Here is a 17,475-nt window from a genome sequence, read left to right as displayed (position 1 = left end):
AGCCACATAACTACCCCACACAACTGTAATCACCTGTGTTACCAGCCATTATGGTAATCGCTTCGCCAATTATCGTCCATTGTTAGCCGAGCCACCGCCTACCTCCCCTCCACCTAGTCACCACCTGTCCCCACCTAGCCACCACCTAGCCACCACCTACCCACTACCTGCCCCCACCTATCCACCACCTAACCCCACCTATACTCACCTACCCACCACCTAGCACCACCTACCCTCACCTACCACCACCTACCCTCACCTACCCCCACCTACCTACCACCTACCCCCACCTACCCACCACCTACCCCCACCTACCCACCACCTACCCCCACCTACCTACCACCTACCCCCACCTACCCACCACCTACCCCCACCTACCCACCACCTACCCCCACCTACCCACACCTACCCCCACCTACCCCCACCTACCCCCTCCCCCTCACCTACCCACCACCTACCCACAGTAAACAGTTCAGAAGGACAATACCACTTTAACACAGGCTCCGAGCATCAAAATAACGCTTGCCCAAGTTACGGCCTTCTCTTGTTAATTGTTATGGTAATGGTGTGTGACAAGCGTTCCTGGGGCGGGGTGGGGGGCTGGTGTTCCTGGGGCGGGGTGGGGGGCTGGTGTTCCTGGGGCGGGGTGGGGGGCTGGTGTTCCTGGGGCGGGGTTGGGGCTGGTGTTCCAGGGGCGGGGTGGGGGGCTGGTGTTCCTGGGGCGGGGTTGGGGGCTGATGTTCCTGGGGCGGGGTGGGGGGCTGGTGTTCCTGGGGCGGGGTGGGGGGCTGATGTTCCTGGAGAGGGTGGGGGGCTGGTGTTCCTGGGGCGGGTGGGGGGCTGGCTGATGTTCCTGGAGCGGGTTGGGCTGGTCCTCACCCCACCCGAAATCCGACGTCATTTTTACTACTTTTACGTTTTTTAAATTCAGTAATAACGACGTATTAGCAGTGTGGCAACGCTTCGGTGTACTAGTAGTCTACAGTTGAGTTGCGCCCTAGCTGCTGTGGAGTGTGGACGTGTTGCCTGACCTCTCCAGCAGTTGGTGGGTGTTTGCCAGTTTGGCCAGCCGGCTGTGGGCGTGTGCGTCCCTGCCCGCCTGGTCAGTGCAGACGTGAATCTCAAGATGGGGGCCCCACTTTCCCCCTGTAGTGCAGCCTCAGTCTGTGGGCCTCGAGTTTTCTGGCCGAGCTGGGTACCCTGAGGTGGCGCTTGTGTTGTGTGAGATGCTTTATGTCCCTGTGGTGGACGATTATGGCATCGAGTTGGTGACAGGACGTCAGGCGATTATCAAGTTGACAGGAGGTGGCATCAGGAGTTTCTCCGTCGCTACCAGGAACGGACCTTACCCCTGCCGGACGGTGCGCGCGCTGTGACCCCTCTCCGATCGTAGTGGTGCCCTCACTTATGTCAGTGTTCGTGGGGCGCCCTTGGAGTTTCCGGAGGGATTGCTTCGGCGGTACTTCGTCCAGTTTGGCACGGTTCTTAGTGTGCGGTTGCACATGCTTTCCTTGGGGACGCTCAAGGGTGTGCAGACGAACATTCGCACCCTGGGAATGCGGCTACAATCGGACATTCTGTCCTCCATGCGACTCCAGGGATTCCACGTTCGCGTGTTTTAAGCCCGCCAGCCTCGGACGTGTTATCATTGTGGCTTTTGGGCCATCAGGCTGCTGGGTGTTCTGCGCCTGCCGTTGCGCCCGTGAACCTCTTCAGTGAGGAAGATTTCCCGCTGCTTCCTGTGGAGGAGGCTTCGGTGGGTGTGGATGTGAACATCTCTTTGGCCGATGCTGTGCTCTCTGTGTCGACTGTTGCACCTCCTGTTGTTGTCGCCTCTCCTTTGGAGGTTGTGTAGCCGTCAGGTGCTCGTCATGCTCCGGTTGGTGTCCCTGGAGTTCCTGTGGGTCTTCCAACTGCCTGCTGCATGGCTCCCCCTTCTTCGAGTTCTTCACCTGCTGCGTCTGTCCCTGCGCCCTCGCCGTGTGTCCTGGCTGTGCTGGGAGCTGGGGTGGATACGGCGCCTCCTCCTGTGCCCGGCCTGGTACCCCATGTGGTTGAGGATGCTGCCGTTCTACGACGAGCGTCGGTTCGCCTGGCTTATGATACACGTGTCTCTGAGTCAGCCTCCGAATCTGATGAAGTGCGGCCGGAGCCTAAGCGTTCCCGGCGTTCTACTTCTGCCTGGGCTGATGTTGGCGATTTCGACAACTGTGGATCTTCCTGCGACGGCTGGGTAGGCTCCCGTTGCGTCGAGTACTACAGTGGTGGCGAGATACATCTGCCTGTGGATGCCGGTGCCGGTGTTTCGGCCTTCCCTTCTGGTGTGGTGTCTGTGGATCATGCTTTGGGTGCGTCGCCTGCATCGGATGGTTCCGGTTTTTCGTGGTGGGTGGTTCCCCCTGATGAGGTTCATGGTGAGCGTGGTGACCTGGTGGTGTGTTGAAAAAGGCTGCTTGCTCTGGGGGTTCCGTGCCCCCTTTCTCGTTCCCTGTTTCATCGGCGGCGGTCTTGACGCCTCTCCCATCTCTGGCCGTCTCTTCTGTATCTCCTGCGGTGTCGGTGGAGGTGTTACCGTCTCGGTAGCCATCGCCTTCTTCTTCTGTGCGTTCAGCGCCGAGGCCGTCTCGGCGGTCTACTTACTCTTCTTCGGTGTCTTCTGCTTCCTCGGACGAGGTGTTTCGCACTCTCCTGCCTTGTTATGCGACTTGCGTCGGCCGGCTTCGGGAGTGGCCGTTTTCGCCTGATTTTATGCGGCCCCGCATAAACTCAGGGGGATCGTTCCCCTACCGACATGGAGTATTTGGTTTGGGAGGCCTATAAGTGCAAGTATCCTCTGGATGAGTTCCGTGAGAGATATGTTCCTGTATCTGAGAAATGTCTTCCTATCCCGTGATTCCTTTGCTTGCTGTATGTTGTGAATTGTTTCCATTTGTGTGCATGGTTGTGGGATGCGGGTCGCATGTGAGTGTGTGTATGGGTGGGGCGGCCGGGTTGCTTTTCTCGGTTCCTGCGCGCTCCGGTTTGTGGTTGTGGGTTTATTTGTGTGTCCGGTTCATGTGCGTTCCGGTGTTTGTTCGAGTGTGTGTCTGGTTGTGGATGTCCTGTTATTATGTTTTTGTGTTTTTTTTTATTATTATACTGGTTGTGTGTTTGTTTGTGTGTGGTGTTGAGTGGCCTTCAGGCTGCTAGCGTGGCCCGGCATGATTTTGTTCTCATTATCATTAGGGAGCCGGTCGGCCGAGCGGACAGCACGCTGGGCTTGTGATCCTGTGGTCCCCAGTTCGATCCCGGGCACCGGTGAGAAACAATGGGCAGAGTTTCTTTCACCCTATGCCCCTGTTACCTAGCAGTAAATAGGTACCTAGGTGTTAGTCAGCTGTCATGGGCTGCTTCCTGGGGGTGGAGGCCTGGTCGAGGACCGGGCCGCGGGGACACTAAAAAAAAAAAGCCCCGAAATCATGTCAAGATACCCTCAAGATAAGATCATGTACTGCGGTTGAACTTTTATTTTTGTTTCTGTTATATATTTGTATTTCCTTTCTTGTTATTATTATTTTGTATTGGTGCCTCTCCATGTGTGGTTTACGGGGCCAGTAGACTTGTTTTGTATTATTATGTTCTGTATTGTATTGTATTATTATTATTCTGCCCGAAACGCTTTGCGTAATAGTGGCTTTAGGCATTGTATGTACTAGCTCTTATCTATAAAGCCAACAAACTTTGTAAAATCTCTTTATGTATGTACCTTTACCTAAATAAAAATTATTATTATTATTATTATTATTATTATTATTATTATTATTATTATTATTATGTTCCGGTGTTTGGGTTGTTGGGCGAGGGTTTGGGTGCTGTGTGTTGTAATGTTGTCATTTCTGTAGTGTATTCCACTGTGTTTGTAATTATTGTTGTGTTTTTGTGGTCGGTCCTTCCGGCCGGTGTTTTGTGGTTTAGAACTTTTGTTATTTTGTAATTTTGCGAGTTTGTACTTTTGTAATTTTGTACTTCTGTGCTCTGCTTGTTTTGTTCTAGTTTGTTTTCTGTTTTGCTCTTATTGTACTTATACGCAAGCTTCCATGTAAAAAAAAAAGTAGTCTACAGTTCGTTGTACTCCGGCTACAGCTGTTATCGTCGTCTACGGTCAGTGGTGGTGGTGGTGGTGGTGGTGGCAGTGGTGGTGGTGGTGGTGGTGGTGGTGGTGGTGGCAGTGGTGGTGGTGGTGGCAGTGGTGGTGGTGGTGGTGGTGGTGGTGGTGGCAGTGGTGGTGGTGGTGGTGGTGGTGGTGGTGGTGGCAGTGGTGGTGGCAGTGGTGGTGGTGGTGGTGGTGGTGGTGGTGGCAGTGGTGGTGGTGGTGGTGGTGGTGGTCACAGTGGGGCCTCTAGCCACACCCACCTGCACCACCATCTTTACTAATGGTTTCACTAAAACATCTTCATTCAATCCCACCCCATTACCACCATCGACCCCTCCATTGTCCACACCACTGTCCCCATTACCACTATGGTGATGGCCACCTGGCCACCCTCCACTACCAGCCCCGACACCACAACCACTACTACCACCCCATCATCCTCACCTAACTACCGTCACAACCATTACTGCCAACACCCCTCGCCCTCCCCCCTTCCCTAAACGAAACCCATTTTATTACAAAGGTTAAAACTTCATTAGGAACTTCCACACCCATTACATCCCCATCAGCACCCTCCCCCCCCCTCCCTCAACACCACCAACCCCCTCCTTCACCCCCCCCCCTCCCTCAACACCACCAACCCCCTCCTTCACCCCCACCCCCCCCCCCACCATGACTGTCCACGCCTCTCCTCCCGAACTTCCGGCCGTCATTAACTCCTCGACCGGTCTTGTTGGTCGATAGTAATTACCGGCAAGGGTCAGGCACCGCCGCCACCAGCCAGGAGCCGCCGCCGCCACCAGCCAGGAGCCGCCGCCGCCACCAGCCAGGAGCCGCCGCCGCCACCAGCCAGGAGCCGCCGCCGCCACCAGCCAGGAGCCGCCGCCGCCACCAGCCAGGAGCCGCCGCCGCCACCAGCCAGGAGCCGCCGCCGCCACCAGCCAAGAGCCGCCGCCACCACCAGCCAAGAGCCGCCGCCACCACCAGCCTAAAGCCGCCGCCGCCACCAGCCAAGAGCCGCCATCAACTAACAAGGGAAGTAGAGAGAGAGGAGGAATAAAGATGGAAATAAGAAACAATAACAGAGACAATCACGGAAATAAACGCCATAGAAAGAGAGAAAACCTGTGAACAAGTAACGAGCCGCAGGTAACCTGACACCGGAACCCAGTAGCAAGGGAAGGGAGGTATCAGGAGGAAGCGCCAAGCCCTCACGACTATGCACCACCGGGAAGGGAGTCCGGATAAGCAGTAACCTCTAGTACACAGCGCGACACGAGCACAACAACGGAAATGAATTAATAAGCGCATTTAGAGCACTTATAACCCAGCCTGCAGCAAGTACAGGCAGGTCATGGTAGGTCAAGATAGGTCATGGTAGGAGCATGGGACGTCATGGTAGGTCATGGGAGTAACAGCTACCTCGGCTACGATGGTAGCCGAGGCTAATTCCCCATCGTCCCGACGGCACTTGGATGGTAATCTTGGGCATAGTTATTTCATTAAATCACCTCATTTTGTGGGGCCACGTGAGCAACACAAAATGCGAACAAGCTTGAATGGTCCCCAGGCATATATGCGACTGAAAACTCTACACCCCAGAGGTGACTCGAACCCAGACCACCAGGAGCACAATGCAACTGGGTTATATGGTTCCCTATATTATATATATATATATATATATATATATATATATATATATATATATATATATATATATATATATATATATATATATATATATATATAATATATGACTGAAAACTCACACCCCAGAAGTGACTCGAACCCATACTCCCAGGAGCAATGCAACTGGTATCTACAGGACGCCGTAATCGCCTTAATGGTATCATTAATGGTAATGCATTGCTCCTGGGAGTATGGGTTCGAGTCACTTCTGGGGTGTGAGTTTTCAGTCGCATATAGTCCTGGGGACCATTCAGGCTTGTTCGCATATATATATATATATATATATATATATATATATATATATATATATATATATATATATATATATATATATATATATATATGTGCACACCACGAGATATTCTCAGCGTGAAAGAGACCAAGTCCATCAAGGCATCGCCAGTGATACGAGTGTGATGGGGGGGGGGGCGGCCACACTGTAAGTACAACTTATGTTAGTTAATCGTCTCCCGGGCGTAAGTTCGAACCCTCATCACGGCCCTTGTGTATTTGTTCATTTAATCGTCTCTCTTTTCAGTGCCGATCTGAGTGATCAGTGAGTGTTTCTCACCTACTCAACACACCTGCAACACTTGAGGGGTTAAAGACATCACACACCAGATGGTGAACACGTGAGTTACCTGTGTGTACAGTTGCATATGTTGTTGCACATGTTGAATGTTGGTGAGTGCAACAAGTGATCGCGAGTCTACACACGCTGCACATTTAGCCATTCCTGGGACAGTCAACACAACATCAGTTGTGTTGACCGACTCATTGACAAGTCATTAGTGACTTCATTTTTGTGCATGAGTATTGCCTCACTCATTGTTGATTTATTGCACATGCCATTGTGATGATCTGAGCATCCTACTGAGCGCCTGTGTGTCCCTTCTCTATCTCGACAATGACAGCAAACCCACTTTAACAATTGCTTGTCAGTGTTAAGTTTGGATTTGCTTTCGAGGGAGCCGATGAACAGCTAAATGATTTTCCAGAAATCAGAGATATTTATGCAGGGACATATTAATAGACATGGACTATTATGTAGCTGTTCCATGTGTCTCTGATGTACACAGGCTGCTTGATTTACACCAACCTCGAGTAAATCAAGCAGCCTGTGTATTAGCAAGTTACTGAACAAACTACTGATAAGTGTTGCACTTGTGCACCTGTGAAACTACTTCCAAGTTCTGCTCCTCGCACTTGTGCCCTCAGTGTTGTGACTGTGCCAGTGTCTTCAACACTATGTAGTGAATTAGTTCGTGAATTAAATCAGTGTGACGACCCGAGGGAAGGCATTCAGAGTGCTTCAATTGCATTGAAGGGATTCTGGCGTCCAATTGAATCTGGACGCTGTGGCCACTAGTCTGAGGACCACCATAGACCACCATACCCAGGTCTTGTACCCAGTGCTCTGGTACCTGCTGGAGTCTCATGGACCTTTTATTGAGCCGTCCACCATATGCAAATTGGCAGCCCATCCTCTTGTTTTGGTAGTACTCAGAGTAACGATGAGGACCATGGTACATATACCGACTGGCAACGCAATTAGAAAGTTGAAATATGTACTATTGAATTTGGACAAACCGGGGAAAAGATTTTGTATTTATGTTGCAAAGACAACCTAAATTAACCTAACCTAACCTTCCTAGGCCTAATACACGCTATCTAAGGCATAATATAGTACATATGTGTGCTATACTAGACCTCGAAATATTTAAGTTTGTTTTAGCTTCATATCTTCCGGACTCTTATGACGTGAATAGTACCAAATTCTACTAATTGCTTAGTACGTTAATATTTGTACTATAGTGCACACAGTTACAAAAAACTACTATGTAAAGAGGAGGAAGGGATGTAATTGGTGCCGGTGCACACAACGGCAGCCAGGACAAAGAAGTATCCCCTGGTGGCTGCACAAAATGAAACAGAATGCGAGGTGCTCTAATGGCCCAGTGACCACTACAGTACTGTATTCAGCTACATCGTGGAAGTAAACGAGTCAGATCAGGAAGCAGAGAATACAGGAGTTTTAGGGCCCAGCTGTATAGGATGTTCAAGGAGGGGGGGGGGGGGAGGCAATGGAAGGAAAGTCAGGGAATCAGATGGTGACATTCGTAAGATGGGGATGAATAGCTCAAGGGAGCAGCTCATATTTCTCAGGAGGGAAACGTATGAAGGAGGAGGAGGAGGAGCACATACATAATCTTACAGTGTAGGGAGGGAAGAGAAAAGACTAAAAGAGGCGGTGATTCATGGAGCACTCAACCACAGGAGGTGATTGAGTGCTCCATATATCACCACACGGGGGGCGGGGGGGGGGAGGGTGTCGAACACTGTCCCTGGAGGACAGAAGAAAATGTATGTACGGTGCTGACCATTGTCTGGCCACCTCTGTGGTAGACTACAATAATAAAAAACTCGCGACCCCTTACAGCACCAGCACAGTTACCCCCCCCCCCCCCCCACCACCACCACCTCTCACCCCCCCCACCACTCAGACCCCCCCCTCACTGCCCACTATGCAGAGGAAAATCAACCAGGCATTTCATTGCTCGTCTCTTCTTCTCTCACACATTAATAACAACAAACTGCAACTGTCCAAGTAGATACAGGTTTGGGCAGCAATATGTGCAAATTTGCAAGACCTGGGTAAATACTGGTTCGCTATCAGGGTTGTTGATTTGTGGAACCAATTACCGTGCAACATAATAGAAGTAAGATCCCTTGATTGTTTCAAGCGTAGGTTAGACACATATATGAATGAGTTTGGGTGGATATAAATTAGGAGGTGCCTCGTATGGGCCAATAGGCGTTCTGCAGTTACCTTGATTCTTATGTTCTTACAGATGTATCTTCTTGAGGTTATCTTGAGATGATTTCGGGGCTTTTAGTATCCCCGCGGCCCGGTCCTCAACCAGGCCTGCACCCCCAGGAAGCAGCCCGTGACAGCTGACTAACACCCAGGTACCTATTTTACTGCTAGGTAACAGGGGCATAGGGTGAAAGAAACTCTGCCCATTGTTTCTCGCCGGCGCCCGGGATCGAACCCGGGACCACAGAATCACAAGCCCAGTGTGCTGTCCGCTCGGCCGACCGGCTCCTGTAGGGTATTTTGACCGCCAAAATGCCTTACTTTTGGATAAAAACAAAGTTTACAGCCCTCACAGTGGAGGGCTGTAAAAACGCAAACCACTTGACCTTTACTCCTAATTCTCAGTCATCAAGGGCCTAGTTCCTCAATAGCACGTTCTTGCCCCGGCTGGTCGATGCATTATTATGTGAAGGAGTAATTAGCCGGCGATATTCAGGCTCCAGAAAAAATGGCGTCAACATTATAGAGGATATCGTTGGTGGCAAAGGGGGGAGGGGGGGGGGGCTGGTGGGGAGGGGGGAGTGTTGGGGGGCTGATTGAGAGGGGGAGTGTGGGGGGGGCTGGTGGGGAGGGGGGAGTGTTGGGGGGCTGATTGAGAGGGGGAGTGTGGGGGGGGGGCTGGTGGGGAGGGGGGAGTGTTGGGGGCTGGTGGGGAGGGGGAGTGTGGGGGGGCTGGTGGGGAGGGGGAGTGTGGGGGGGCCTGGTTGAGAGGGGGAGTGTGGGGGGGGCTGGTGGGGAGGGGGGGAGTGTGGGGGGGCTGGTGGGGAGGGGGGAGTGTGGGGGGGCTGATGAGGAGGGGGGAGTGTGGGAGGGGCTGGTGGGGAGGGGGAGTGTAGGAGAGCAATGTGTGGGAGGGGGGGAGGGGAGGGGGAGGTATGGAGGATGCGCAGGGCGAGGCGGTCATCTGCGCACTCCCCACGCTCGCCCCCCCCCCATGCCCTGGCGGCAGGTGCGCCAACCTAAGTTATGATCACCAAGCATAAAATTAATCCTAAATTTCATCAGGAATTTTTTTTAATCATCGGGTAAGATTAATCTGCATAAATCTTGCAAAAGTGCGCACGAACACCAGTGCGCACGCATCTACGTACGCATTAATGCGCTCGCACGCATCACCTGGGAGATGAAATTCCTCAAGAAATGGACAGAGAGAAGGATTTAGGGGTTGATATCTCCCCTGAGGCGCCACATCCAAAAAGGATATCATCAGGGGCGTATGCGAGGCTGGCAAACATCAGCACTCCCTTGAGAAACTTGGGTAAAGGAATCATTCACAAGCTTGTATACCACATATGTCAGACCAGTCGTGGAGAATGCAGCTACGGCGTGGAGTCTGTCTCCAGTCAAGCACAAGATGAAGTTGCAGAGGGATCAAAGGCATACCACCAGACTAGTTCCGGAACTACGAGGTATGAGTTACGAGGAAAGGCTGCAAGAAGTGAACCTCACGTCGCTGGAAGACGCAAGAGTTATGGGAGGCATGTGTCACTCCGGTCACTGCCGTCACTCCGGCAGTGACTGTTACCGGTCACTGCCGGAGTCAATAACAGTGACCGGCAGCTTTCACAGTACCGGTGGAGACACTCATAAGATGTGCCAATAATCTGGCCTTTCAGGTGTCTTGACCACTCCTTCGTACTCAGCACAGTCACTCACGACCACCTCGTACTCAGCACAGTCACTCACGACCACCTCGTACTCAGCTGAGTCACTCACTCCTAGTCACTTCTGCCGCCTCGTAGATTTGAGACATAATCTAATGTATTCATATTGCTTTGGGGTCACACTGACATGATAGAGCTCAATAGGCTCAGGAACCTGTAAACCAGTTGATTGATGGTTGAGAGGCGGGACCAATGAGGCGAAGCTCAACCTCCCCCCAAGCACAATTATGAGGGTACACACACCTGTATCCACACTCAGGCATACCAACCACTCATTCGAACACACCCAGGCGTACCAACCACACATTCGTACACACCCAGGCGTACCAACCACACATTCGTACACACCCAGGCGTACCAACCACACATTCATACACACCCAGGCCTACCAACATACACATTCGTACACACCCAGGCCTACCAACCACACATTCGTACACACCCAGGCCTACCAACCACACATTCGTACACACCCAGGCCTACCAACCACACATTCGTACACACCCAGGCCTACCAACCACACATTCGTACACACCCAGGCCTACCAACCACACATTCATACACACCCAGGCCTACCAACCACACATTCGTACACACCCAGGCCTACCAACCACACATTCGTACACACCCAGGCCTACCAACCACACATTCGTACACACCCAGGCCTACCAACCACACATTCATACACACCCAGGCCTACCAACCACACATTCGTACACACCCAGGCCTACCAACCACACATTCGTACACACCCAGGCCTACCAACCACACATTCGTACACACCCAGGCCTACCAACCACACATTCATACACACCCAGGCCTACCAACCACACATTCGTACACACCCAGGCCTACCAACCACACATTCGTACACACCCAGGCCTACCAACCACACATTCGTACACACCCAGGCCTACCAACCACACATTCGTACACACCCAGGCCTACCAACCACACATTCGTACACACCCAGGCCTACCAACCACACATTCGTACACACCCAGGCCTACCAACCACACATTCGTACACACCCAGGCCTACCAACCCAAGAACCCCCCAAAATTACTAATTAAACAACACCATGAATAAATAAACTGATAATTAGGTTTAATATACAAAATATAATTACCTGCTCCACCTGGCAGCTTCACATTGCAAATTTAATTTAACAATGATTTTAATGACTTCCTTCATGAATATTCACGAGACAATTAGCAAATTAGTGTCGAGACGCCGCCTACAGCGCCCACCACAACAACAGTGTCGAGACGCCGCCTACAGCGCCCACCACAACAACAGTGTCGAGACGCCGCCTACAGCGCCCACCACAACAACAGTGTCGAGACGCCGCCTACAGCGCCCACCACAACAACAGTGTCGAGACGCCGCCTACAGCGCCCACCACAACAACAGTGTCGAGACGCCGCCTACAGCGCCCACCACAACAACAGTGTCGAGACGCCGCCTACAGCGCCCACCACAACAACAGTGTCGAGACGCCGCCTACAGCGCCCACCACAACAACAGTGTCGAGACGCCGCCTACAGCGCCCACCACAACAACAGTGTCGAGACGCCGCCTACAGCGCCCACCACAACAACAGTGTCGAGACGCCGCCTACAGCGCCCACCACAACAACAGTGTCGAGACGCCGCCTACAGCGCCCACCACAACAACAGTGTCGAGACGCCGCCTTCAGCGCCCACCACAACAACAGTGTCGAGACGCCGCCTACAGCGCCCACCACAACAACAGTGTCGAGACGCCGCCTACAGCGCCCACCACAACAACAGTGTCGAGACGCCGCCTACAGCGCCCACCACAACAACAGTGTCGAGACGCCGCCTACAGCGCCCACCACAACAACAGTGTCGAGACGCCGCCTACAGCGCCCACCACAACAACAGTGTCGAGACGCCGCCTACAGCGCCCACCACAACAACAGTGTCGAGACGCCGCCTTCAGCGCCCACCACAACAACAGTGTCGAGACGCCGCCTACAGCGCCCACCACAACAACAGTGTCGAGACGCCGCCTACAGCGCCCACCACAACAACAGTGTCGAGACGCCGCCTACAGCGCCCACCACAACAACAGTGTCGAGACGCCGCCTACAGCGCCCACCACAACAACAGTGTCGAGACGCCGCCTACAGCGCCCACCACAACAACAGTGTCGAGACGCCGCCTACAGCGCCCACCACAACAACAGTGTCGAGACGCCGCCTACAGCGCCCACCACAACAACAGTGTCGAGACGCCGCCTACAGCGCCCACCACAACAACAGTGTCGAGACGCCGCCTACAGCGCCCACCACAACAACAGTGTCGAGACGCCGCCTACAGCGCCCACCACAACAACAGTGTCGAGACGCCGCCTACAGCGCCCACCACAACAACAGTGTCGAGACGCCGCCTACAGCGCCCACCACAACAACAGTGTCGAGACGCCGCCTACAGCGCCCACCACAACAACAGTGTCGAGACGCCGCCTACAGCGCCCACCACAACAACAGTGTCGAGACGCCGCCTACAGCGCCCACCACAACAACAGTGTCGAGACGCCGCCTACAGCGCCCACCACAACAACAGTGTCGAGACGCCGCCTACAGCGCCCACCACAACAACAGTGTCGAGACGCCGCCTACAGCGCCCACCACAACAACAGTGTCGAGACGCCGCCTACAGCGCCCACCACAACAACAGTGTCGAGACGCCGCCTACAGCGCCCACCACAACAACAGTGTCGAGACGCCGCCTACAGCGCCCACCACAACAACAGTGTCGAGACGCCGCCTACAGCGCCCACCACAACAACAGTGTCGAGACGCCGCCTACAGCGCCCACCACAACAACAGTGTCGAGACGCCGCCTACAGCGCCCACCACAACAACATACAACATGCACAAAAAATAAAATCCTAAAGTAACATAAATAAAAACGTAAACAAGGGGGAAAAATGGGTTACAGTTACTTGCTTATAGTCAATATTGGCCTATTTAATAAGTGCATATGTGACATACTAATTGATTGTGAATATTTTAGTTTACCTTGAAAAGATTCATAGAAAACACCGACCTCACCTAACCTTCTTAGTATGTTAAGATAAGCATCTTATTGCTTCTTAATTACAATTATTACTTAACCTATACCGTTGATAGATTAAGTAATAATTGAAAATAAGAAGCAATAAGATGCTTATTTTAACATACTAAGAAGGTTAGGTGAGGTCGGTGTTTTCTATGAAGCTTTTCAAGGTAAACTAAAATATTCACAATCAATTAGTATGTCACATATGCACTTATTAAATAAGCCAATATTGACTGTACGCAAGTGCGAGAACGGGTTGCAGGCTGAAGCCATCTTACCAGTCAATTCTCTTCATCTGTCACTCCGTCAGTATTGCGACTGCTCTCAGTAAACAAGCAACGGACGCACCCGAGCAACCCACCTATTATTTTAATAAGCTATAGTGGCCTATGCACAGAAAATGTCAATATCACGGTGCTTCAATTTCCACCAATACGTCCCATTTGTAACGGAATGGCACTTAACTATTACGGCCCAATTGTTTTGTGTCGAGGATGGGTTGACAAAAGGTCATAACCTCCGTCGACAGTACTCAGAGTGCCAGCACTAATCACAGTGCCAGTACTGTTCACAGTGCCAGTACTGTTCACAGTGCCAGTACTGTTCACAGTGCTGGTACTGTTCACAGTGCCGGTGCTAATCACAGTGCTGGCACTAATCACAGTGCCGGTGCTGGATGTTATTAGACCAGCCCGTCCTCCAAAAATGGGGTGGTAAATGTAAGAAGACAAATAAGTACAATTATGTACTATTCATAGCAGTAAGGAATTGTACTTATTTTCACTTAGTATTAAATCGTACTGTCAAATATATTGTGAATATTTGAGTTTACCTGAAAAACTGAATAGAAAACCACAACCTCACCTAACCGTCTTAGTTTTTGAAGATAATAATTTTATTGCTTCTTAATTACAATTAGTACTCAACCTATAGCTATATTGATATTACAGTTTTATAAAACGAATAAAACAAAACTAAAATATATCAATAAATTGTAAAGTAACTCAGGATATTTTAAAATTTAGTATAAAATCTATGTTGTTTAATAAACGTGAAAAAGAAATTCATGATATTTAAAACTTGTGTATAACAAATTGAAATCTTCATCCTAAAATTCTGAGTGTCTTAACAGAAAACGAGGATAATTAAATCGGGGGAGGGAGGTGGGTAAATGTAACAGCCCCGTATGTGCAATTATGCACTGTTTTTGACAGTAAAAAGTATACTTATTACACATAGTATTAAATCGTACTGTCAATTCAGAGGATGGGTTGCAGCAGACCTAAGACCTGAGCCTCTGGTAGCCAGCTGCCCCATCATTCCACTTGGGTCATGACCAATTTGAAAGAAATGGGTCGATGTCAACCTCAGCCACAGGTGGCAGAATCTTTAACTTCATTTTGTTCAAGTAATTTACAACTGAATATTAAGTGTTGTATTTTGTGTTTCTTATAATAATAAACACATTATAAGTGTTTCTATTTAGGCTGCGACGATGAAACTGGCACCAGTTGGAGCCCTTTTCATATATAACTAGTCAATAAAATTTGATTAAAATTTAACAACTTTCACTTTTCCTATATTATTACCCCCCTTATATAATCCAATGACCTTTTCACATTTATTTTAGGTTATAGGTGATTTGTTTCTGTTCGGAAGGATCACCATTTAGAGCACGTGGGTGAACTATTTAGAGGGCATTCGAACAGTGTTCGAACGCCCTCTGAACCAGTGTTCGGAGGGCGCCCGAACACTGCCACCGAGATAAATTATTAAAAAAATGAATATATACTGAGGCAGACGTGTTTGGAAACCATCACGGCGTGTCTCGCAATGTTCCCTACTCCCCTTGGGAGAAAGGGAGGGAGAGAAAGGGAGAGTGAAAACGAGGGGTAACTTGCAAAAAAAAAACATTTCTTAATACTGCCGGATAATTTGATCATCCGGACACATTATCCGGAAGCACGTATAAGCCTCTCTGCTCCCCTTCCGGTGGCATATCCACTCTAACATGTATCAATGCTTAATATATTCTCAAGTGACAACACGCCTCGACAATCTGTTATAACTTCTCTTATATAGAGTCCTATATACACCCGACCAGCTGAAGTGGTGGATATTCTTGCAGAGGATAAATTCAGAGCAACATTTCCTCTTTTGGTAAAAGATTATGAGGTTGTATTTGGCCTGCAACACAGACCATCAACACACGCACCTCCTAGAAAAGCTTTGTTTCTCAACTCATCATTTGACAGGTGTTGGCTCCTGAGCACCTCATACTCCTGAAGGGATGAGAGTGAAGCTACAATCACTACAGCTTATTCCATTTCCCTCTCAACTCTAATACGAAATTGAGTGTTGAACTATCTCCCTCATTCTTGGGCCAACTGGCCGTCTCCCTCACTCTCACCCTTGGGCCAACTGGCCATCTCCCTCACTCTCATCCTTGGGCCAACTGGCCGTCTGCCTCACACTCACCCTTGGGCCAACTGGCCGTCTCCCTCACTCTCACCCTTGGGCCAACTGGCCGTCTCCCTCACCATCCAAACTTGGGGCCCAAACTTCACAGCTTCACGGGGCCTCTAATTCACAATCCTTGTCCCCTCGCTACACTTTTATTCCTTAGCTGCTTCCCCTCATTTAGAGAGCAGCTGTGCTCTCACGGAGTGATGATGATATGTGTGTGTGTGTGTGTGTGAGAGAGAAAGAGAGAGAGAGACCGACAGACAGACAGACAGACAGACAGACAGAGAGTATATTACACCTAATATAAGTAGCTGTAAGAGTAAGAACAGTGAGAGAACTCGACAATGACAGTGACAAACATCACCGGTACAGTTCACAGACTCTTCGTGGAATAGTCAATTTTGCGCCAGGATTTCAAATGGTAAAAGTGCTCTGCAATCAAATATGTAGTGAAGTTGGAGAGATTACAGCCCCCGGCGCTCGACATTTGCTGGAGAGTGGGGGGGGGGGGTCGACACACGCCCACAGGGGGAGGGGGGGGGGGGGTGGCTCAAGAAAAGTGAGGTGTAATTGAAGGATTTCATTTAGAAATATAGTATAAGTGATGACAACAGGCGGGCTGTCCCGCCAGAGACAGACAGACAGAGAGAGAGAGAGAGAGAGAGAGAGAGAGAGAGAGAGAGAGAGAGAGAGAGAGAGAGAGAGAGAGAGAGAGAGAGAGAGAGAGAGAGAGAGAGGAATGAGAGAGAGTGTATGAGTGTGTGTGTTAGCTAAGTTCAGCTCTCCCTCTCTCCGAAAGAGCTGTGAGAGTATTTATTCACATGTATTACAACACACACACACACACACACACACACACACACACACACACACACACACACACACACACACACACACACACATATATATATATATATATATATATATATATATATATATATATATATATATATATTTTGGTAGCAGTCTTTCTTGTAAACATATGTTGTTAAATATGACCGAAAAAGTAAGATTAATAATTCTAACACGAATTTTCTCAATATTTCTTGTTTCTTTTTACTGTCGATGGTAATCGAAAAATCAATTCTCCCAAAATTCATTTTTATTTCTAGTCTGACGCGACGCTTGAACGCGTTCCGTAATAAGTTATTACATTTTCAAAGACTTTAGTTTACACACACACAACTGTAACCTGAAAACACTAAACAGAGTTTTACTTAATGCTAACATTGAACAGCTTGTCTTATATACTCACATATGGGTGAGGTGATATGTTGCAACAGTTTTGGATGAGGTGAACAAAACTTTTGTTTCTGGTATTTATTTTCCATTTTCTTTAAATTCAATTGTTGTTTTGGTTGTGTTGACCAGTAGCGACTTCGACTGTCCTGGTGGCTAGACTATGAGTTACAGCGTCAGCGGATGTGATGTATTCCCCAAGCTTGGGAGCGAGTCAGCTGTGTGTGTGTGTTGTGACCAACGTGGGGGGTGTGTTGTGACCAGCGTGGGGGGTGTGTTGTGACCAGCGTGGGGGGGGGTGTTGTGACCAGCGTGGGG

General features: G+C 50.1%; 1 protein-coding gene across 1 annotated transcript; it reads left to right on the top strand.

Moving 5' to 3' along the window:
• Window positions 1-11,534: 11,534 nt before the first annotated feature.
• LOC138367784 (uncharacterized protein DKFZp434B061-like) lies at window positions 11,535-13,286 on the top strand. The gene has a single exon (XM_069329747.1). It carries the CDS (start codon window positions 11,535-11,537, stop codon window positions 13,284-13,286), a length of 1,752 nt encoding a protein of 583 aa, XP_069185848.1.
• Window positions 13,287-17,475: the final 4,189 nt, after the last annotated feature.

Source organism: Procambarus clarkii, chromosome 23 (assembly GCF_040958095.1).
Source record: "Procambarus clarkii isolate CNS0578487 chromosome 23, FALCON_Pclarkii_2.0, whole genome shotgun sequence".
In the NCBI taxonomy this organism is placed as follows: domain Eukaryota; kingdom Metazoa; phylum Arthropoda; class Malacostraca; order Decapoda; family Cambaridae; genus Procambarus; species Procambarus clarkii.
The sequence above is the reverse complement of the archived record's forward strand: the minus strand, read 5'-3'. Positions and strand labels throughout refer to the sequence as shown.